Source organism: Dermacentor silvarum, chromosome 11 (genome assembly GCF_013339745.2).
Source record: "Dermacentor silvarum isolate Dsil-2018 chromosome 11, BIME_Dsil_1.4, whole genome shotgun sequence".
Taxonomy (NCBI): domain Eukaryota; kingdom Metazoa; phylum Arthropoda; class Arachnida; order Ixodida; family Ixodidae; genus Dermacentor; species Dermacentor silvarum.
Window position 1 is genome coordinate 72,902,832 of NC_051164.1, and position 23,191 is coordinate 72,926,022.

General features: G+C 45.6%; 2 protein-coding genes across 2 annotated transcripts in view; both read left to right on the plus strand.

Moving 5' to 3' along the window:
* LOC119433883 (receptor-type tyrosine-protein phosphatase kappa) overlaps positions 1 to 14,023 on the plus strand; it is a 66,493-nt gene extending 52,470 nt beyond the window's left edge. Inside the window, exons 25-31 of the mRNA XM_037701166.2 lie at positions 420 to 519; positions 2,887 to 2,945; positions 3,979 to 4,116; positions 5,778 to 5,897; positions 10,001 to 10,143; positions 11,996 to 12,131; positions 13,903 to 14,023. Coding sequence (XP_037557094.2) covers positions 420 to 519; positions 2,887 to 2,945; positions 3,979 to 4,116; positions 5,778 to 5,897; positions 10,001 to 10,143; positions 11,996 to 12,131; positions 13,903 to 13,980 — 774 coding nt within the window. The 3' untranslated portion in view covers positions 13,981 to 14,023. The remainder of the gene's footprint in view (positions 1 to 419; positions 520 to 2,886; positions 2,946 to 3,978; positions 4,117 to 5,777; positions 5,898 to 10,000; positions 10,144 to 11,995; positions 12,132 to 13,902) is intronic.
* Positions 14,024 to 19,163: 5,140 nt separating this feature from the next.
* LOC119432876 (lysosomal protective protein-like) overlaps positions 19,164 to 23,191 on the plus strand; it is a 30,783-nt gene continuing 26,755 nt past the window's right edge. Inside the window, exons 1-2 of the mRNA XM_049658876.1 lie at positions 19,164 to 19,242; positions 21,179 to 21,350. Coding sequence (XP_049514833.1) covers positions 21,181 to 21,350 — 170 coding nt within the window. The 5' untranslated portion in view covers positions 19,164 to 19,242; positions 21,179 to 21,180. The remainder of the gene's footprint in view (positions 19,243 to 21,178; positions 21,351 to 23,191) is intronic.

Sequence of the window (23,191 nt, forward strand, 5' to 3'; positions counted from 1 at the left end):
ATCTTGTGCATAGCTCGATCTATTCGAGTGCATCTAAGTGGCTACGTGGTTCACGGGAGTCTGTTGTCGATCATGGAATACGGTTCAGCTATATAATGAATCATTTTTCCACGAGAATGTTTGAGGACAGCGTAAAACTACAGGACAAGTGTAGAAAAAGATTATATTAGGCGCTCGTGCTGTCTAATCTTGTCCTACATTTTAGCGCTGTTCTGAAGTATGCACGTATACAAGCGCAGTTTGTTTTTTCAGCCCCTCGTAAGCTATCTTGTCGTCAATTTGAGGAATTTCGGTCACTGACTCGACTAAAGTCCTAGATATTGGTTTCGATATATTGGAAACGTATAAGCGCCGTAGTATATCAGAATTCTGCAGATTGCGAAAGAGGCCGTGTTGTCCGTTTTACCTGCTTTTTGCAGGAACTCAAGTCTCTGAAACCATGGTTTACGCCTGCAGATTTCACAGCGGCAAGCGAGCCCGCAAACCTAAGGAAAAGCCGGGACGCTTCAGTCCTTGCTGGTGAGCCGATTCATTTATGTTTTATAAAAGTAAAATTTGTTAAACGTGATTTAATTACCATATCTATGTGTCCTTGACGGCGACGCTAATTTCGATATCTAGATATGGTTACCTGTGCCGCTACAAGTGCACAGATTCACTCTAATGAATTTTGAGCGGTCACTCAAAAGGGCTTTATCTGGCCTCACATCGGCGACAGCGAGATTACCATAGCGGATATACGTGTACTTGAACCTTGAATACCATAGTTTCGCCCTTGGCGAAACTATGGTAAGGTACTACTAGGCGAAACTAGGGTCGATACTAGGACGCCTAAATGTTTAGGGTTGAAGGGCACAGAATTGCCTTAGGCGCCATGGTGCGATAAACCTTTCTAGTTTTCACGCGTGAAGCTCTAAAATTAGGGAAGAAAAACGTTGCCTTGTCAAAGGGAAGTGGATTTTGCTTCTCAATGACCGTCACGACCCTGCTACATCAGTGTCAAGGCACGCTATAAGCTCAGCCCTACAGCGCAAAGTCATCTCTGTTATTGATAGACGTTCTTCCCAATGACGACGAGTGGAGAATGCAACAGTGCAGGAACCGTACAGATTAGTTCGGCCTCAGACAAAAGAAAAAAAAAATCCGCTTGTCATAATAACGGAAGTCATAGATGATCGTGCACCCGGGGGTAAAAGAGTCAAACTTATGGCAACTGGCTTTTCTTTGCTTAGCGCCTAGTTTTTCTTTGCATTCCCTCTTTCAGAACGGTTAACAACAGTTTTGTTTCTGTAATTTTGAAGTTAAGTATGTGTCCTTGAAAGACATGACCAGGGGAAAAGCTGCTGGAGAAGATGGAATAACAGTAGATTTAATCAAAGATGGAGGAGATATCATGCTTGAAAAGCTTGCGGACGTTTATACGCAATGCCTCACAACTTCTGTGTACCAGAGAGCTGGAAGAATGCCAACATTATACTAATCCATAAGAAAGGAGACGTTAAAGAACTGAAGAAATTTAGACCCATTAGCTTGCTTTCAGTATTGTATAAAATATTCACCAAGATAATTTCCAATAGAATCAGGGCAACACTTGACTTCAGCCAACCAAGAGAACAGGCTGGCTTCAGGAAGGGATATTCTACGATGTATCATATCCATGTCATAAATCAGGTAATCGAGAAATCTGCGGAGTACAATCAACCTCTCTAGATGGCTTTCATAGATTATGAAAAGGCATTTTCATAATCTATGAATGATGCATTGCATTTCATGATCCATAATAGATGCATTGCGTAATCAAGGAGTACAGGAGGCATACGTGAATATCTTAGCAAACATCTACAAGGATTCCACAGCTACCTTGGTTCTCCACAAGAAAAGTAGAAAGTTACCTATCAAGAAAGGGGTCAGGCAAGGAGACACAATCTCTCCAATGCTATTCACTGCATGCTTAAAGAAGTATTCAAGCTCTTAGACTGGGAAGGCTTAGGAGTGAGGATCAACGGCGAATATCTCAGCAACCTGCGATTTGCAGAGACATTGTCCTATTCAGCAACAATGGAGACGAATTAGAACAAATGATTGAGGACCTTAATCGAGAAAGTGTAAGAATTGGGTTGAAGATGAATATGCAGAAGACAAAGATAATGTTCAATAGTCTGGCAAGGGAACAAGAATTCAGAATCGCCAGTCAGCCTCTAGAGTCTGTAAAGGAGTACGTTTATTTAGCTCAGTTACTCACAGGGGACCCTGATCACGAGAAAGAAATTTACAGAAGAATAAAATTGGGTTGGAGTGCATACGGCAGGCATTACCAAATCCTGACTGGGAGCTTACCACTGTCGTTGAAAAGAAAAGTGTACAATCATTGCATTCTACCGGTGCTAACATATGGGGCAGAAACTTTGAGGTTAACGAAGAAGCTCGAGAACAAGTTAAGGACCGCACAAAGAGCGATGGAACGAAAAATCTTAGGACTAACGTTAAGAGACAGGAAGAGAGCGGTGTGGATCAGAGAACAAACGGGGATAGCCGATATTCTAGTTGACATTAAGCGGAAGAAATGGAGCTGGGCAGGCCATGTAATGCGTAGGATGGATAACCGTTGGACCATTAGGTTTACAGAATGGATACCAAGAGAAGGGAAGCGCAGTCGAGGTCGGCAAAAAACCAGATGGGATGATGAATGGATACCAAGAGAAGGGAAGCGCAGTCGAGGTCGGCAGAAAACCAGATGGGATGATGAAGTTAGGAAATTTGCAGGCGCAAGTTGGAATACGCTAGCGCAAGACAGGGGTAATTGGAGATCGCAGGGAGAGGCCTTCGTCCTGCAGTGGACATAAAAATATAGGCTGATGATGATGATGATGTGTCCTTTTGTCGCAGCGGACCGATGTCGACCACTTCTGAGGGACGGGACGTTTGTAAACGCTGTCTACGTCAACGTAAGCTGCACCGTTGATTGTATTTCAGTAAAATTACGAATACCCTTATTGCCGTTAACGTTGGAATCGAAATATAGACCAGGTTTACAACTCACGCAATTGCTGATTGTAATCCCCCGTTGCTTGGTGCTTTGACGTTGTTAAAGCAATAAAGTGCACACGTGCTTTTTTACGGCAATAGTAAATCGGTTAGCTTGAACCAGGTATTCCCCGTGTGCATAAGTAACCGAACATAACCCCCCACCCCCTTCCCCCCGGCATTGAACAATATGTTTGCATAAGAAAGCAAAGATGTTGTCATTGTTTCTACTTTAGCATGTTCTTGAAGCACGTGATTATGCTTGAAACTACTATGAACATTTATGACTGGTTCCCTGAAATGAGGGCCAATCAGGGTTTAAATATGATGGGAGCCTGTTACTTTTCCTCAGCTGTCTTTCAAGGTCATTCTTTCTTTGAAAAGAAAAATCACAATCCACGTACCGACGGATGCACGAAACGGGTTTCTTGCGTGTTTCTTAGATACCCGAGATTCTTAGAAAGAAAGCTTCTACAGTAGAAAAAGCATTCATCCTGAATCGGTGACTGAATCCGAAACAGAAACCTTTTCAGGGAGGTCGTTCTACTATCTCAGCTAATCGGGAGGCAAACGGACAGCAGTGTCAGACTGAATTCATGGATAACTCGAAGCACATGGACACTGATTTGCTGTAATTTGAATCCGTACAATCTTACTGGAGAAGAACCTATACACTAGACTGCTCGCAGGAGTTGGCATTTAGGGTGAGCGCATGGCACTCTGATGGGGACGGACACGCGGAGCAGGGTCTTGTGGATTTGAATGACCGCGTTCCAAGTTAGGCCAATGCCAACTGCAACTTCCTCTTCGCCCCCGTAAATGTGAAGGCGAGCGCAGGACGCTAAGCTCATTTTGGTGTCGCTTCAAGCGACTTATTCCACTGTGAATTACATATGTATATAGGAGTGTATGATACGTTTGGTCGGCGATTGTCCTGCGCTCCCTTGAAAACAGGGTTTTCACAAAAAGGACAAGTTCCTGGTGACGCAGACACCGTCTAGCAGGGATATCGACGACTTCTGGAAATTGGTCATCGAGTCGGGGACAAGGACAATCGTCACCCTGGACGTCTTTAGCGACGACGCTGATGTGGTGAGTGTTAGGGCCTTTTACACAAAGGAGGCACGCGGGTGTTCATTGGGGCGCAGCTGATAAGTGATATTGCGGCGAAAATGCACCGCACGTTTAAGGCCAATGCTAAATGTTCTTACGGGGCTCGAAGATGTCTTTAAATACAATATCAAGATAGTTCCATTGCTGGCGATTGCGAGAAAGTTGAGTCATGTTTAACTTCCACAACGCGTGACAAGCTACAAGCGTGCTCACTGTTTCTACTGTGTCCGCTGCCAAACCAGCATGTGCGACATAAATACAGCTCGTGAAGTCCTAGCTGTCACTGCCCTACACAGTAGGGAGTAGTTATTCTCACAATACGGAAACGGCAAAAAAAAAGAAAGGACGCAGAGAGAGCGTACGGAAAATGATGCAGACAATATTGAGAAGATGAATGTGCATGTTTGGGTGCAGCTAGAGGTCGTATGACATGCTGGAAGCTGTAGAGAAATGGATATGCACTGAAATCATGCCAGCAGGAACAGACAGAGGTGGGTGATCTAGCGTATGGCCCACCTTCAAGCGTTTGCGGTGGTTTAGGTGTTACAGCTCACAGAAATATAAGCCTCGTTTTCGGATCCTGCTTTTCTTTTTTCGGATTCGAGGATCGTGGCTACTCGCATGATATCTGTCACACGCTGAAAAAAACTAACGTTGCCTTCAAATCGAACCTGCATGGCCCGTAACATTTTACCATGAAGCTAATGCTGCTGGTAGTTAAAGAATGCAAAATTTAGTATGCCTAGCCACAATACCGCGACTGAAAAAAACCCCGCTTGCTTTGCTGTAGAGCATCGTGCCGCGGCGTTCGTATGGGAGACTCCAGGTGTCACAACAGGGGTAGCTACGGTGGTGCATGAACACATGAAGCCAACAGAAAAGGACGCTGTGAAAAGCATAGATGAAATTTGTAACGACACCAAGCATACGGTCGCCATTGCTGTTAATCTCCATTCTTCCTCCTCGACGTCTCAAAACCACCATCTTGCGTCATCTTCTTTCTCATCCACCTAACAAAGTTATCTCATTATGAGGCAAGCCGTAGTGGGGGACTCCGGAAATTCGGAACACCTGGGGTTCTTTAACGTGCACCTAAATCTAAGTACACGGGTGTTTTCGTATTTCGCCCCCGTCTAAATGCGGCCGCCGTGGCCGGGATTCGATCCCGCGACCGCAAAGTTATCTGATGGCCTAAATTAAAATGTAGAAAGTAACAAGCAAAGACCGAGGCTCGCCTAATTCCTGTCGCCCATGGCCAAACATGGAAGGCACTCTTGTCGCTGCTCGCGCTGACGTCATAGTCATAGTGACGGCTTCTAGAAAATTCTAGAAATGGAGGAATCAGAAAGAAGCCAAAAAACGGTGACAGAAATGCGAACAGCGGACTCTATTTGCTGCCAATGTGTTCAGTTGGTTAATTTCTTCCTGAAATCTGGAGAATTTCGGCAAGGATGATGCATTGTGTTAATATCATCTAAAGGTCAATGGCCGTGAGGAGAAGAGCAGCTGCAAGATATTTTCACTGTAATTCACCTGAACAAGTGTATTTACCCCCAATGGGACAACCATGAGGACTTGCTAAGTTCGACTGTGGTTCCCTACAAATGCAACCCCTCATTATTTGTTTCTGTGCCGCGCAGGTGCAATTTTGGCCAACAAGTGGCTCGGTCCGGTACGGCGATCACAGGATCGAGTGCACGGAGAACCGAAATGTGAACGACATGTCCGTGCAAGCCTTCAAAGTTACACCAAAGCACAAGGTATACCGTTCAGATGGATCATAATGCGTCATGATTGAAATGTGAGTGAGATCAATCGCAATAAAGCGCAATTGTGGTCAAGCATGTTGCCAAAGCAAAAAAAAAAAGTAAGAAAGTTTAAAGTGATACAGATTGAAAGGGAAAAGTTGTCATCCACCCGAATGTACTCGCATATAGCACGAAGCAACAATGCAAATCCATACCGGCTTCTCAGAAAGAACGCTTTGTAATTGAGGAAAAATGCGTTCTGGTCCGGGCTGACAATTTATCTCTTTCATGATACCTCCTCCACCTTGCGGAATTCTGCAAAACTGATTTGTCATATTCCGTGATACAGACTATTTTTCGGAGTATGCCGCATTCCGCCATCTTGGACCTTTAACGCTGCCGTTATGCAAGTGTAACAACCAAATGCATAACGTTACAGTGGATTCATATGCATGAAAATACTTGCAGGATACATTGACGACCATGTTAATTTGACGTCAGAAAGGAAAAAAAAATGGAAACATTTCGTGCGACAACCAAAGGTTCCGGCGCCCATGAATCTAAAATACGACTTAATATAGAGTGTCCCAGGTAAATCTAGCTAAGCTGTTCAAAGAAAAAAAAAGTTTGAAAACCCGTTGGAAGTTATAATTACAAGACGTACGGTGTTCGGTTGTCAGAGGTCTTGTAATTGTATTTGGCACCGGGTTTTTAAATTTATTGTCTTTGAACAGCTTGGCTAACGTTAGCTGGGACAAACGGTATAACCATTTTAGGCTATATCAATGCGGGAAAGAATAATGGCGCCTTGTCAGCGGGCTTGACAGAAGCGCTCAAAATTTCTCGAAGAGTTCTCAGCCGATGGCTCACGCTAGCCTTGTTCACGTAATGGCACCGAAACGAGGGGGGGGGGGGGAACTCGCGAGAGCACTTTTCGAACAGTTTTGAGTGTTACCATTTGCACGGTTGAAAGGCACCAGCGCAAGACAAAGTCTTCCTTACTTCGATTGCTTCACTTTGAATATGGGTCGTGCTTCGTGTGTGTGTGTGCTGCAAAAGTGCAGTGTCGGGGTTTATAGGATTTCAGCAGCTCCTTAGCAATGAATACAAAGCCACACGGTGAGATAGCATTTGTCTGCTGCCACAATTCGCTTTGACTTTGCAATTTCTCTATGCAGCATGTACCGTCCATTATTCGCACGCCGCTCTCGCTGCTTGCTGCTGCTGTTCAGGCATAGCACGTGCAGGCATTCTCGTCACTAGAGAATTTTAACGTGTCCGGTATTCCGATATCACTTGCGGATTACCGGGTTCGCGGAGGCGTAAACACGAGCGGTCGGATTGGTGGGGCCACCTGGTAGCACAGAGCATAACCAGACAAACCCCGAGCTATTATTGCAGTTACCAAGTGTATCTCCTGCCGGTGTGAAGTTTCGACAGCGGTGCTATTGTGGACGCGTTGCCTTTTACAGCGGAGCTGTTAAAGTTGAGCTTGGTGCGCGCGCAGCGATGTTCGCAGCATAGCCAAGTCAGGAGAAGGGCAAGAGTATAACGAGAGGGAAAGCTCTCGAGAGGGAAGGGAGTGTGGCGCGGGGGGAGGAGGAAGGTGAGTGGAGAGGAGGACCGGTGGCACAGATGGCAGGGCGGAGTTGAGCGGGATAAAGCCCCTTGAGCGGGAGCGGAGCCAATGCACAGCCGCGCCGAACGTACGTGGTATGACGTTAGTAATGACGCCAGTACGCCCTAGTAACAGGCGCGCTCTCACATCAGCGGGCCTCTTTCTCGCCCTGGACTTTCTGGACGTAGCGCAATGGCGAAGCCGACCGCTGGAACTCCCGAAGAAGAAGCCGCGCGATTGGAACGCCACAGAGAAGCAGCTCGTAAGCGTGCTAGTTAACGGAGGGCCAACCCCGAGCAAAGGGCAAGGGAAGTTGAAGGTAATCGTCGCCGAAGTGAAGATGCAGGTGTTCGAGCAAGAGAAGCGGAGACCAAGCTTCGGCCAAGAAATGAACATCCCGAGTTTCTCGCCAATGTACGAGCATCGGCATCGAGGTATCGCGAAGCTCATCGAGAGGCACTCCATTAAACCTTTAGCTTAGCTTTGATCCTGCTTTGCTAAACCACGCTCTTCTTCACCTAGCTTTGCACAACTTTGCTGAGGCCTTCCCCTCAGCTCCGCTGGTCATTGGTGTCTGTGATAGCAAAGCCACGCCTACTTTTTGTAATTGTTTTTTTTTCGACAAGAACACTCGTGGAACATCAAAATACGTCCATAAGACACTGTGGTTAGACGAAGCGTCCCAAGATATCGCTACCAGCGTCCGATAACCCGGTATTAAGCAAACGCTGTTGCGTATACTGGAATACCGGACCCGCTAAAACTCTCTATTCTCACTGAATATCTTTTCCGCCTTCTCCTTTCTTCAAAAGCATTCTGTCCCGCTACATCCGCTGCTTGCGCTGCTGTGTGCCTGCTGCTGACTCTACAACGTTTGCAAATTCTGCCGACGTGGTTGTTCCGAAGATAAAACGCTCTCCAAAATGTTTGGTACGTACTTTCTCTCACTGATGTATAAGGTGTCCAGTGTCTCTCGCAGAGGGTAAATGTGCCTTGGGTGAACGGGACGGGCAAGCATCGCCAGACGATGGGCCAAGTACGTGTCGTAGCACCCAAGGCATGAAAGCTTTAGCAGTAAATTGATTCCAGACATTCAACTTGGGGCGCTGCAACGTAAAGATATTCCAATCTGTTTTTATTCTATTTCTGCGGTTAGCTCTTGATGATCGGGGAAGAGCATTTGGGTCATGCCCATTTCACGTGTCTGTCACGCGATGCCACTAAAACTGCGAAAGATATGACGTATGCACACTGATTACGCATAATTAGGCCATACAATAGAAAAATATTCTTTCCGGTTCTACGCCTTTTTTGCCATTAGTCTACCGCCATTGGTCAACATTGTACGGGCTGTACCCTCTTTGCCTTTCTGTCACATGACGTCAGAAAACCGCGTGAATTCACCCCTTCAAAGTAACATGTACGCACTAAAGATGCATTAATATGACGAACAAAACCAAATTTCTTTCGGAATAGCCGGAGACTGCCCCGTTCCGAGAGGAATAGAAGATGACAGCCTGCCGATCGCTCTGGCAATAGCCACTCGGAGCTGCCGGCGCTAATTTTTTCTTGCGTATAATTAAAATTTTTGTGTGGCAGTATAACGTTGTTCAGTACATTCAGCACGTATAAGACGTCCCGTTGCCAAATCGTCTTCGCTGAGGACCCGGTATAGCGGCTTATTTAACTCCCCATTACATGCCACCACGATTTTTGATCAACGACTGTAAGCTAAGCAAGGAGAAGAAGGCCAATCGAAGACGCTGGCGCCATTCTCCTTACACGGTTATCCTACACTTCTGCGCGCTCCTCATCTCTTATCAGCCATTTTGATTAAAAAAAAACCTTTCATGGCAGGCAATATGCTATTCGCTTTTACAGCAAACAAAAGTGACTTCCTATAAACGAGGAGAGCGTTTGATTGGGCTCTTCAAATAACACTGCGAGTCATCGCCCGATGCTAGCGTCAGTGGTTAAATTTGACTTCAACAGATTAGAATCAGAATGGAATAGTCTTACGTTATATGGTCCCTGTTCTTTCTAATATGATTTGGCTGTGACAGCAGGTTTAGTGAACTACGTCGACCCGTACGTTGCACGCAAGGTACAGTGGAGATATCTTCCATTTAACTTCAAACGGGAATCATTTTGTAATGGCTTCGTTTAAATGAACACGGTGTAGACGTGCCAGATCACACCTGCCAAGGCTACATGGCACATGAGAGCTGCACGCAGTGCAGCTTTCACATTTCACAAGAGCTGTACGGGTTTGCGCGGCACGACGCTACCGCAGCTGTCACCATGCAAGTTAGAGACCCACTGTATGCGAAATTGAAGTGCACATTAGCTGTCGCCTGTACTTATATGTGTGCCAGTTCAGAATTCAACGCCTCGAGGATGGTTACCTCATTAGGGAGAACGCACTGGCGCTTGGTGTACTTGCGGAATGTTTTTTTACACAGTCGCATTATTGTATGCGTCAATGATTACTCATCAGGGTCCAGGATCGTCAGGAGCGGTAACCGTGAGGCACTTTCACCGCACCACGTGGAACAGCGCGGAACAGATGGTCGACCTGGTAGACCACGTGGAACGCTGGCAGCAGCAGTCAGATGACAAGATTATCCTCGTACAGTGCAGGTAAGAGAGATTGTCACATTGTCCCTTCTAGGACATAGTGATGACGTAGTGTTTATTTATTTATGTACCTCAGGGGCGTATATGGCATTACAGAGGAAAGTGGTACTACGAAATATCATAAATATAAACGTATTTCCGTGCGTCTCTTGATAGCGCAACATAATTGCTCCTAGATGTGCGGTGTTAGCTAATTAAGGCTTCGCGAAATGTTTGTTAGAGATGGCAACAATTTCTGCAGGAAGTCGGGTTCCAATGTAGCGCTGTGCATAGAATAAAAGACAAAGAAATACTTAATCTTGCATGGTTTAAATGCGGCTTCGTACTGGCGATAGATGCAGTGTATATTAACATAGTAGGTATACAGGGACGCGGACAAAAGGAAGCGAATTACGCCTAAGTAAGCACTGAGCTGGGTTTAAAGCAAGAGTTGCTTGTGCCTGATATGTCAGACTTCAAGGGCTAATCTCTTGAATAGAGCTGCAGAATCCAGGAGCAAACTGCAGCCATTATGAATCTAAGCATAGCATATGAAACAAGACCCATGGATAAGGGCATCACTGCTGTAAAATTAGCTTTGACTTTAGGTAGGTACAGTTCTCAGTGATTGAAACGCAATACTCGGACCACGTGGTGGACGGCGCTTTTTGCACCACCGGCAGGCGCTGGGTAAGTGCTGGGTAACCGCTGGGAAGGGGGGCAAAATGCACTCACAATGCATTTCAAAGGCTCGCGCTCTTATGTGATACAAAAATTAATTAAAAATTAAGATGATAAAAGAAATGAGTTTATAGCTAGGGAAGCATCAAAAAGCGACGGATAATTGAGAAAGTGCGCGTTAAACGGAGAGAAAAGCAGCGCTGACCAGGCAAGTAGCAGGAGTTCACAATTTTCTATCTTAAATTATAATGAACAAGCGTAATTCCAAAACAGAATACCACGCATACAGCTCGCCACAAAAAAACAAAAACAAAAAACAAAAACAAGAGCAATGTCGGCGGTTATTGGGAACGGCTGTTGAGATTATTACTTTTTTTTTTTTTTTGAGACAGACTGTACTATAGGTGCCATTATAGCCGGTGTTTTTTCGACGGCTCTACAATATTATAAGAGGAAACCTAAGACGAAAAAGTTTTCTGGAGAAGCTTGATAGCCTCAGCAGACGTGAGATCTGGCGATATCATTGTCAATGCTGGTTTAAAAAACTTCTCTAGCTACAGTCACGGTCATCTGTAATACAGAAGCGAAGCTACACATTGCACGAGACAACCTTTTGCTAAAGCCTTTGTGCCTAGCACCACACTCGAGAAACACACGGACAAAGTGAGTTGAAATGAACTGCTGTTCTAGCTAACATTGCTCCTTAACTGCGTTTTTTCACAATAAAGTAATGTTACCTGGGACAACTGTGCACAATTACTATAGCAATGTGTTAAGCATACAGTACTGGCTGTCTTCATCTCTGCAATAACATGCCCACTGTCGTAATTAACTATATCTTTATTAGTGAAGTGTTGTTAATAATCTTATTGAAGATCATCGCATAAAGTTTGATGTCGCGACAAGTTTGGTTGGCAAAGAATATTATCTTGTATCAAATATTGTGTACCTAATATAGTCTGAAACAGTCATCGATGTAACACCGGTAATCAACTCCGCACACCTTACACCCGTATAGCTGATCACAGTAAGCTCCCCAGCCAAGATTGCAGCTGTTCCGTCACATATATCTTAGATTTACTGCTCCCCGCTTAATATTGCAAGTACCTATCCTAGATCAACTCAGGGTTAAGATTTGCCGCGTGCTTAGATCGCACACATCGTGAAACTACTGCTACATGCTATCGCTACGCAGGAATGGCTGCGTCGCCAGCGGACTGTTCTGCAGCTGCTTGCTTGTCCTGGAGAAGCTGAAGTGTGAGCAGGAGGTGGACGTGTTCTACGCAACGAGGATTGTCCGAGAAAACCGGCCGCAGTTCATCCTGGACAGCGTAAGGCGTTTGCCGCGGACATTGTTCCGTTGCCTGTATAATATTCCACATGACCAAATCCAGTGGCTTAGTGGCTATGAAATTCCGCTGCTTAGCACGGCGTTGAAAGTTCCACAGCGGGCCGCCGCCACTGTCACATACGGTCAGCACAGTAAACATCCGACAAATTTTCGATAGTCCAAAGTCCCCTCTTATAGCGCCCATGAGACCACCGGTGTTTCTATGAGACATTAGACTCAATCAATCAAACAATCAATCAGTCAATCACATTTCTCCGGCCTACGTTGTTGCCGGGCAGGCAGTACAGCGAGAAAGAAAATGTCAGATGAAAGGTAGAAAACAAATCCAGAGTCGCCGTTCGATCGGCTGCTCTGCACAGCAAAAGGGGGCAGGAGGAAAGGGTTGATAAGTTAATGAGAATAGAAACGAATTCATGGAAACGCGTCCGCACAAACACAATAAAGACACCTATACAGTTATGTACAATAAAAACATTCATACAGTCACAATGCTTTCAAAATGGCCAGCAGACAATTGAGATAGGCGTGTTGGATGTCATACCCGCATCCATCAGCAGTTTGTGAATGGTACTAGATGGCCCTGCGTATCTGTGTTTTGCACAAGTGTCGGGAGGACGTGTGATGTTGCGAGCGAAGAAAGCCGACATTGACACTGGAACTCATAGACGCGGGTGGAAGCATGGAACAATTCTCACAGCAGAAGCAGCGGTAAAAAGAGGTGTAGTTGTCGAAACGCGGAGTCGCGTGGTTCCCTTTTCAGCGCACCTTTCGTAGCTAAAGCCCATTCTATCTTACTTTCCATAAAATTACTTCGATGTAACTTGCTCAGAAGGCGCGATACGCCTTTCTGCGTATCTGCTATGGAACCGTTTGGAGCGCTTAGTCGCCACCTCCCTAAGTGGACACTGCCTGCACGTGTGTGCTGCTGTAAAAGTAAAACCAGCTGAGGACTGCCTTAAAGCTAACGCCCAACTTCTAGCAGCCTCATTTTGCTGCGAAATGGGCAAACGGCGTTAGGTGCCCACTGCGGAGAACTAGCACCATAGCTTATTGGCTCGTCCTATACACCGTTCACGGTACTGACAGTACCCCTTAAACAGTTACAAACCTTAAGGATAAATAACAATAGCAGTTGTACGAAACGGTCACTTATTGCCGGCGACGAAATATGAAATACGCAAAGTACGCGATAATATGATTAGCGATGAAAGAGTGTCCGGCTAACTTCTTTTTCTTGCTGAAGTATGTGTTTTCTTCATGGTATTGATTACGCACATCACGTGGGCATGAAGTATAACCATAAAGACGAGAGCAGCCATACTCGCATCTACAAGAACAATACAAACATGGCAGAGGATAATTAATATTGAACACAGTTATAATAATATTGCACACACGCTATCTCTCAGTGGAATAGATAGTTACATGGAAACTGGGAACTAAAACGGAGGATAGGCATAAAGCACTTCATCAACAGAAGAAGTGATACCGCTTGTTCGTATATTCGCCTTCATAAAAGACTCCGCATTTGTTCTGATCACACTGTTACAAATGGCCAGCGCCCTTGGCCTTCCTTTCGAGCAGTTGTTGCTTATAAACAGCTTGGCGAATACGACTACTGTCCCAACCATTTTCGGGCTTCTTTTACGCCGCATAGTCACTATCGGTTCGAAGTGGCGAGATTGAGTAATCCGAATATGCGATTGTGAAAACAAGTCAAGGGCGTCACTGGCATGTCTTTCTTTTTTCAGGACCAGTACAAGTTCTGCTACGACGTTGCTGTGGCCTACCTCGAGTCATTCGAGATGTACGCGAACTTCCGGCAGTGAAAAAGTCTGCACAGACGTGCCACTCAGTAAAGGTTGTGTTTGCAACACGTGTCAGGCGTCACTTTGAAAGCGGTGCTCTACGATGATGGTCACAATCACCATCGGCCTCTGTTAAGTGCAGTGCGTGACGAAGGCGCGAGCCCAGAGATCTTTAATTGCCCATGCCCTATGCCAGCCTAACCCACCCCATGCCTGTCAATATTCTAGTCTTATCACTGCACCCAATTCTCTATCGCCCCCTACAATACAGTTTCCTGTCCTTGGTGCCCCATTTCATTACTACAGCAACGGTTATCTTCTGTACGAAGTATGTGGCTTTCATTTTCTTTTTCTGCAACTGTAATAACACACTACTCTAAAAAATTGTTAAGTTTGAATGCAGACTTTTAAGACACTACCAGTCATCATTCACTACGGCAGTGTTCTACGATGAATGCTAACCAGCGTATGACTTGATCACTGGATTTTTTACCGTTTACGAGAGTCAACATTTTTGGAACGTTGGCGAGTCGTTAGAATTGATAATTGACGGCGGAGATCGTTCAGATCGTTATTCTTAAAGAAACAAAGAAAACCGTCCACACTGTTGGTGGCAGGAGCAGTGAAATGACAGGAGCACTGAATCTTCGAGAGACTGCCGTCTAGCTGATGCATTTTCATCTCCACCTGCTATTCGGCCTTACCGGGGTGCCTAAGTTCGACAAATGATCTGAAGTCAGCGTTTTGATATCTACTTTTTATTGTACAATATGGTGGTTTTTTTTTGGTGCGAACACTTAATGAAAGTATACTGTGCCATATATAGTACGATTTTGTCATATGAGCTGAATTATTCAAAAAGACGGGCGTTACTACAACGACAACTCGAAACATGAAGACAGTAAATGAATGAAGACCTACTAATTAGGTTTGTAATTCATGTTAGGGCAAGTGCGCGATAGGCGCAGTCTACAGACTACACAGCTCTGTAAGAGAATGTGGTACTGGTAATTATGGACAAGAGCATAAACACATTTCACGACGGAAATTGCGGGACGTATTTCTCAAAACTGGCACTGAACAGTGAAGTTGCGTTAAATGGGTATGACTTCACTACTCAGGTTCGATACGGCATCTGGGAGCTGTGCCCTAATGTAATGAATTGTGAAATCATTCAGTGAAGCTTTAGCAGTAAAGGTTTCACCGAAACAAAAGAGCAGCAATTTATTTACTCATAAAAAGTGAGCGGGCATCTTATAGATGACGATGAAGATCACGGGACGCGTTCGCCGCCGAAATTCGCTGCGTGTCTCGCATCGTAATGTGGCAGTGTAGCACCTTTACGCAACGTCGGCCACGTCGTGTCTTGCGATTCAACGCATTTTAATGCTGAATAAAACTTCCGCTTGCTCCGCAGGCCCACAGTGATCGCTGAGGGAATTCGCTGCCCGTCTTTCATTGTGCCCATAGTTTGTAAGTAAAAATACCAGCGCATTCCACATACCGTATACGTAACGCTTTTATAAACCGTTCACAAGAACGATATGCGGGTGTTGTCTACATAATTGTTTGATGTGATAGCAATCACAGGGACTCTCAAGACGCCATTGGTGCCACCACCGTCGTGCTGTGACGATATTCGCGACTCCAAGAAACGCTCGCCACGCTAGCGGTTGCGCCGAGAAACAGCCGATCCAGGTTCAATCTTCAATCTCCTATCACGGCATGAGCTGAATGTCGTATTTCCCAAATCGTCTAGATGGCGTTAATATGCGTGTCATTACGGCGGAAAGGGCAGCAATGTATGGTTTCATCTTTTCCGAAATCAGCAGACGACTCGCATCGGATAGTTGGAAAATAAACTTCCGCATTGGGAGAAAAATGGAGGACGCTTAAGCCTCGCCTTTAAGAGTGGGACGCGATAGTATTCAAAGATCCCTGGCTGCTTATCAGGCTTTCCGGCAACTGCAGCTTTATTTTTTCACCAACGTCGCCTCCGAATGCGGCTGCCGAGGAGTCAAGCGGCATCTGGATAATATTTTTGCAAGGAAGAAACGGCGGCGAGTCGCTGTATGAGCGTTAGAAATACTGCAAAAGGGGAATAAACGCCGATACCGATACCGACACCAACGCCGGATTTTCGGCGACACAGGGCCCTTAATGCTATCGCGTGATAAGGCGACTGATAGTACACCGGTTTGTTCGAAACACGTCATTCGGGCCAACGTTTTTTCTTCCCGGCGAGTAGAGAATTACTTTCGTTATATTTATTGTCAATAACTTGCCGGCGTTTCCAATCGCGGAGTGTGCTTTGTTTAAGCAGGCACTTTATTGAGTTATAGTGTCGTACGCTTAAGCTTCATTTGGTTTTGTTCGTTTTTAGTTTTCTGCCCCAGCATTACTGGTGCTAATGCTTTAAGCAGCAGGAATATTCTCGCTAATGTCCCTTGTCTGCAGGCACGGTAGTAGGAATGATAACTACCTCGCAAGACTTGAAGCTGGTCATGACACATGTTATGCCGCGAGGCGACATGTCGTTTTCATTTGTCTGCTTTAGTTGGCCAGTGCAAGCAGAATATGCTGTTTTCTCATTTAACGCGTGCAGTCGTCAGTTTATTTGCTCGCAAGAAATTTAGAAGCAACAGCAAACAGCGCTCGTTCCAGCTTTGGAGCATTCGACTTGCGTACAGCGCCGTTAGTCTGCTTTCCGACACTGGGAAGACAGTGAAATTTCATTACAACTGGTTGAATTGATTTCGAAGTCATGTATTTACACTAATACAAGGGACTTTGCCCAAAATAAAACTCTCGATAAATTTTGGAAACTGGTTGGAAGAAACTCAACTTGGTCCGATTGCTTAATATTAACTTCTGGCGCTTCACTGGGGTTTAATTTCTACGAGCGGCAGTTGTCTAACGTGTTCGCAAGCCTGTATCCTACTTCGAACACTGCGTACTGCGAGCATGAACAAGGGCCAGTCATTGAACGCAGACGACCTTATCACATGTGTCGGCTAACTACAAAAAAGTTGTCGCAGTTTCACCTGAAAGGCGAAGCATCAATTGCGATAGCAAATTTGCAGAGAGCTATACGGAGTAATGATATTAGCTTTATCAGCTGTATAAACTTGGACATGCAGCAGCATCGGCAACACGCAGAACTGTTGTCGACGCCGTCGGCGTTTTGCCCGCGTTCGCTCAAAATGCGTACGGCGTTGGTGACTGTTGCCGGAGCCTCCGATATAAATAGGCACTTGGTGCCACAGCTAAACGTCACCTCCCTTCCCTCCCCCCCCCCCCCCCCCCCACGGCCTCTCGCGCGTCGGAAGAAGGCGCGTTTGCTCTACATATATGGTGATTGTAAAGGAGGAAAGAGACGCCTACTTCTGCAGCCCTTAAGCGAGCACGGCGCAGAACGCGCGTTTGTTCTCCGCCGTGCGTTCACTCCCCGTGAAAGCGCGCGCCCCTCGCACCCTTTCACTCGCACATACAGTGTTCGGCGCGCGGCGACGCTTGGCGCTGAGCCGTGCTCCCTCAAGGGCTGCAGAAGATAGCGCCAACCTTTCCCTTTCCCTCAAGAACCACTTATCATCATCGGCGACGATTTCATCTCCATTGACGTCATCTGGAACCTCACGGCGACGGCGACGGCGACGCCGACGGCAGAAATCTGCTTTTGAGTGTCCATATAATTGCTATCGCAATAAAAGAAAGGCGCACCCCGACTCTCAAACGGAACTCTCATTTGCTTTTATCCCAAGACACAGTGATCAGGTAAATTTACAGCGTTAGCCTCGTTCTATCTGTGCAGAATACCCGTATTTAGCTTCTGAAAGCACGACAGACGTTACTACCTGCATATTGTGAGATGCTATATGTGATGTACTACAACACGATTCGCTGAGCGGAGTTGCCTATGAAGGTGGAAAACAGTCAAGTATCGCACTGCTACCAGTGGAGCAAAGCCACGGATAGGTGCTTGCACCTTTCGCAGACCAACTACGCACAAACACCTCCCTTATTACAGCGGAGCTGTTAGAACCTCGCTATAATGATCATTCCGTCGTCCGCAGCTTCGCCGAGCTGGCGGAGAGAGAGCTGAGTGAGAGTGAAAGCAGAGCATATCGCACTGCATAGCGGATGCGAGGTGGAGAGGAGGAGTGAGGCAGGTGGTAGTGGGACGCGTAGAGCTGCTGCCGACGCTGACCGCGTTTCCCTGCGTTCGCACCGAACGCGCCCTGTGTCCGTGACTGCAGCCGATGCCTCTGGCAGAGGCTCGGCAGATTTCGACCAGAGAACTGGACACTGGTCGCTTCCAAAAGACTGAAGCGAGAGCTTCGGAAGCTGAAACCAAGCGTCGCATAAGAGACCATCCGGAGTTTAGAATAAGGGAAGCCGAGAGTTCGCGTAGGCGAAGAAATGAAGATCCGGAGGCTCGTGAACGTGGCCGGTTGAATTCATCGTGATACTACGCAGAACGCGGCGAAGAAATCCTGAGCGCCAGGAAACAGAGGAGACTGGAAGATCCTGGGTTGCGGGTGCTCAGGAACTTTCGCAACATGCAGCGACTTGGGATGTGTTAATGGGCGCTCGCTTCGGTGGTCCTCTTTCTCGCAGTGGAAAAAATGATGCGTGGCTCTGCTATCGCAAACACGAGAGTCTAGCGGAGATGGGGAAGCACCGGAAAAGTTAGACTAAGTGTGTGGTTTTCCACTACTTTACAAGGCTTTCGGTCTCTGGTGTTTGCGATAGCGCGCACGCACGCACGCACGCACGCACGCACGCACGCACGCACGCACGCACGCACGCACGCACACACACACACACACACACACACACACACACACACACACACACACACACACACACACACACACACACACAACCGGTAATCTCATAACTCATACTCATAACACACACACATAACCGGTAATCTCATAACTCATACTCATAACATACACACACACATAACCGGTAATCTCATAACTCATACTCATAACACACACACACTGTAACCGGTAATCTTGCTGCATGAAAAAACTAAATTTGTATTTACATTTCCTTGTGAATGCTGTTGATACGGAGAATATATAGTATCTGAGAGCGTATCCTGTGGGCGGAGATTAGATGTAATGTGATCGCGATTACAGTCGCGGAACAAAAGAAGCGGGCAATTGTTCCTGTCGTTGCCGATAAGGCGCGCGCATTTTTGCAATCGAAACATCGACGGAGGAGCGCCGGCCTCGGCACGGTTACAGGGCGTCGCGGGAAACCACGAGTTGAGTAAGTGCCCGTTTTCTTCGCCCGAGTGTTCTTGCTATTTCACAGGACACCGAAGAGAAAATTATATTTGAGCTTAAACGGTAAATTGAGATTCTACAATGCAAAAAAAAGACACTGAAAAACAAAAACATTAACATTAAGCAGAGACTCGACAAGCCAGCAAAGACGCACAAAGGAAAAGACGCCGTGATTAAGTTCCCGCACCAGCATTCTGTGACGTCATGGATTTGAAGAGCACCTGCTCGGGCCTAGTTAAACGGTCTATCGGCAAAGATGGAGTGTCTTGTATTATGACGGAGGCCGTAGATTGTACGCAGTAAGTTTCGCCAACTGTAAGGCAGAATTTAGGGCCGGGTATCTCTAAATTAGTGCTAAACTTAGCATTTGTGCTAAGCAAATACGATGACTTCACTACAACCTGCTGCTTAAATATTGCAACAGCAGCATGAGCCATAAAGTAAATAATAAAAAAGTAATGAGTTATTTTTTTTTATTAGCGACTTAGACATTGCGCTTTGACGCGCAAGTACGTCCGTCTCCTCTTTAAGTACGCCTAGACAGGCGGAACAACACCATCTAAAAATATTTGAAAAGTGGTAGATATAAGTACATGCAGGCTGCAAATACGAATATCTGCGTGCCCACGTCCAGCAATGTCGGACATTGGCCCTTTGATTATTTACGGCACTTTGACGCAACGGCTTTGTTCCATTATAGCAGTGTTTTCGCCGGGATTGGCACACGTACTGCTACAATCAACAGGGAGGTTAAGAATAAGTGCAGTAAATACGCACGTTAGTAGAAGAGCGTACAGTCTCGACGTTGCTGATTGAAAGTTGTTATCTAGAAGGCGTTCTTAAATATCAATTTTAAAAACAATACCCATTGGGTTACGCTGGTGCATTGCGGTGAAGTTCGATAGATGGCTGCGGTGGCAATGTCTAAAATTCCTCGGTACGAAGGCTACGGAAATATTCAACTTTTTTTTCTGAGATCCGACAATCTCTGAACTCTATGACGCCGACTGTACAGAGCATGAATGTGCATCTCAAAGACACAAAAGAAAAACCGTAAAAAAATCATAGTAATTTTTCTTTTTGTCAACAATATCCATCATATCTGCAAATCTTCAAGTCCATTCCTTATGGGAAACTTATGATGTTTAAGAATTTTTAACGAATAACGGCAATTGTGAAATAATTGCAGTATTGCTTTGAAAACATTTTGCGTGGAGCCTAAGACAATGCCCAAAAGATGCGGCAAACAAACTTAATTTCAAGGAGGAAAATAGTGTTGGCTTCAGGCGGATATTCGGCACAGGGAGACTTGCTGAATCGCAGCGTGCGGCTGCTAAACATGTGGACATTAGAGAAATTTCACGAAAAGCGAAACGATGCGGGCTGCAACAACCACTTAAATTTGGTGATTAGGTGGCCTTGTAACATGTCAATTAGTTTCCGCTACAACATTTCTGTGTCGGACATTATTTGTAGAGAAAATTGCTATTACACGAAGCATTGTAATAAGAAGGGTTAAGGTGCCACAGAAGGGGGGAACAACTGGGATAGAGCGAGACTGGACAAGCGATAAATAAAATTCGCTTTTTCGAGTCATGGAATGCAATACCTCTCGTCTGTATTTTGTATATTCAGTGCGTCGAATAAACAATTTTTAGCAAGTGCTTGCAATGTCTTAATCTCCGCCTTTCTGTTTTTGGGTTTCAATAACATGAATCGTCGAAAGTATAGCGCGGAGAATCAAGCTTCGTAGAATCGTACGATTCGACGTCACTTCTGAATCGACATGATCTATAGTTTACAATTGCGGTTTATAGTTTAACCATAGTGTACAGTCATGGTTGTGCGCGACTGAAACGGTAGTTATATGAACGTATTATTTTTATCATTTGTTCTTGCCAAACCTTTTTTTTTTTCAGCAATGAGACTCTGGACACTGGCTTGCACTGCTTTTGTAACAGCCTCGGTGGTGTACCCGCAAGGACCACCTGAGGACGAAATTCTTTTCCTTCCGGGTCTGGCTGAGCAACCTAACTTCAAGCACTACTCAGGATTCTTGAATGTGGGAGCAACGCGAAAAATGTTCTACTGGTAAGATGACAGAAAAAAATAACGAACGCGCGTGGCGCGGCACAACCTTGACAAACCTAAACGTGAAAATTTAGGGAACTTCAGGCAAAACACCATTTTCTTATCGGTGCATAAGAAGGCTGTGCACGAAGAGGTATGTTTAACCATGTCAAACTGTTTTAAACAGTCAAATATGGCAATAGTGTGAGAAGGAACCGTTTTGAGGGTGGTGTGTTAGCCGATATTTCCGTTCAGGGTTGCGGAATCGCCTAGTCGTGCTTCCACAAGTTCAACAATTGAACCTAGTGCTGCTCTTGAAAATAGATCAACTAAAATCAGCAAGACATAAACTTTGTGTAAATATATACTGTTTTCGAGGTTCTCAAGACCACCTTTTTCCAAGCTAGCACTACATATAAGCTTTCAGTCCTAGCCACAAGCTCAGTCGTAACAGTCGCAATATAACTTGGGGCACCACACCGCACAATTTAACCTCTGCTGAGGCAGCACCACGCCAATGACATTGCCCAAGATGATGACGTTCACCTCCTAGCAAGTTTAAGTGAGAGGTTCCGACCACCCCTCCTCAAAATATTTTCTATTGCAATAAAGTGTTGATTTCGATTTCACGTACCATGTGAGTGATATCTATTGAACATGCGTCTTACGGTTTCGAGGGAAGACGCTGCAACGCTATAAGAATGTCAATTAAAAAAAGTGGCCAGCCCTTTCCCTGTCGAGAAAATGGGGGTAAGTGAAGCTTGTCACTTGTGTATCTGACCTTCGTGGTGATTTTATCTCTCTGTCTCTTCTTTTCTCTCCATCTCTCTCCATTTCTTTCTCTCTTTCTTTATATCCTCTTTCTATCCCCTGGTATGTGCCATTAAGCTTGCGCCCTTTCAGCACTATCTCCAGGATCGGTACACTTTTCAGCGTGACACCACCCCCACCACCACCACCGCCGACACTTGTGAGCCTATAAAGCTTCGCTTAAAAAGCAAAAAAAAAAAAAGCACTCACGCGAATAATCACACAAACTTGTGCGATTATACTTAAATCAAGGGTCACGTGACTTTGTGTACCTTACAACGCGACCTTGAAACAAATAGATCTTAATATTTCGCCTGAAAACACAGGGAGAGAGACACACAGTACACATGAAGGTCGCTGGCGTGTACTATGTGTACTATGTGTCTTTCTCTCTGTGTTTTTAGGCCCGCTTTCCTCACTGTTCGACCATGAACAAATTTTCCCAAACCAAGTTCTACTAGGGGCTCGTAGTGGGGTTTTTAGATCATGAAAAACAAACCGAACACGTTCTCCCGAGTACGGGGAAGTCACATACTACAGCTGCGAGCTCGCACGTAAAAATGGTGACCAAACAAGAAGCGCAACTCGTGGCATCGATCGATGAGAGGTGAAATCATTTGAACACCTGATGTAGCACTGGTGCGTGATAGATTGAGTATACTGATGTGGTAACTCTATGTAGTTCTGGGGTTGCGGTATAGATGAAAACCTTTTGCATCTGATCAAGGCAATAAACTTCTATCTTTTCAAGTTGAAAGAACATCATGCAGTGATTGGAAATGTTGTTGAGACATAAACATCGTCGGTACCCGTGTTAAGATGGGATAGGAAGTCTCCGACTGGCATGAATCTCCGATTCAGGGTTAGCGGATTGGGCTAAAAGCTGAGAACACCTAGGCAATTGTCGTGAATTGTGAATGCGAATACATTAATGTAGGGAGCCAACATGCAACGCCGTTTTAAAACGGCGTTGCATGTAGGCTCCCTACGTTAATGTGATATTGAACGCCACTGAGCGGTCTTTTGAGTTTTGAACTCCTCGCGGGCAAACG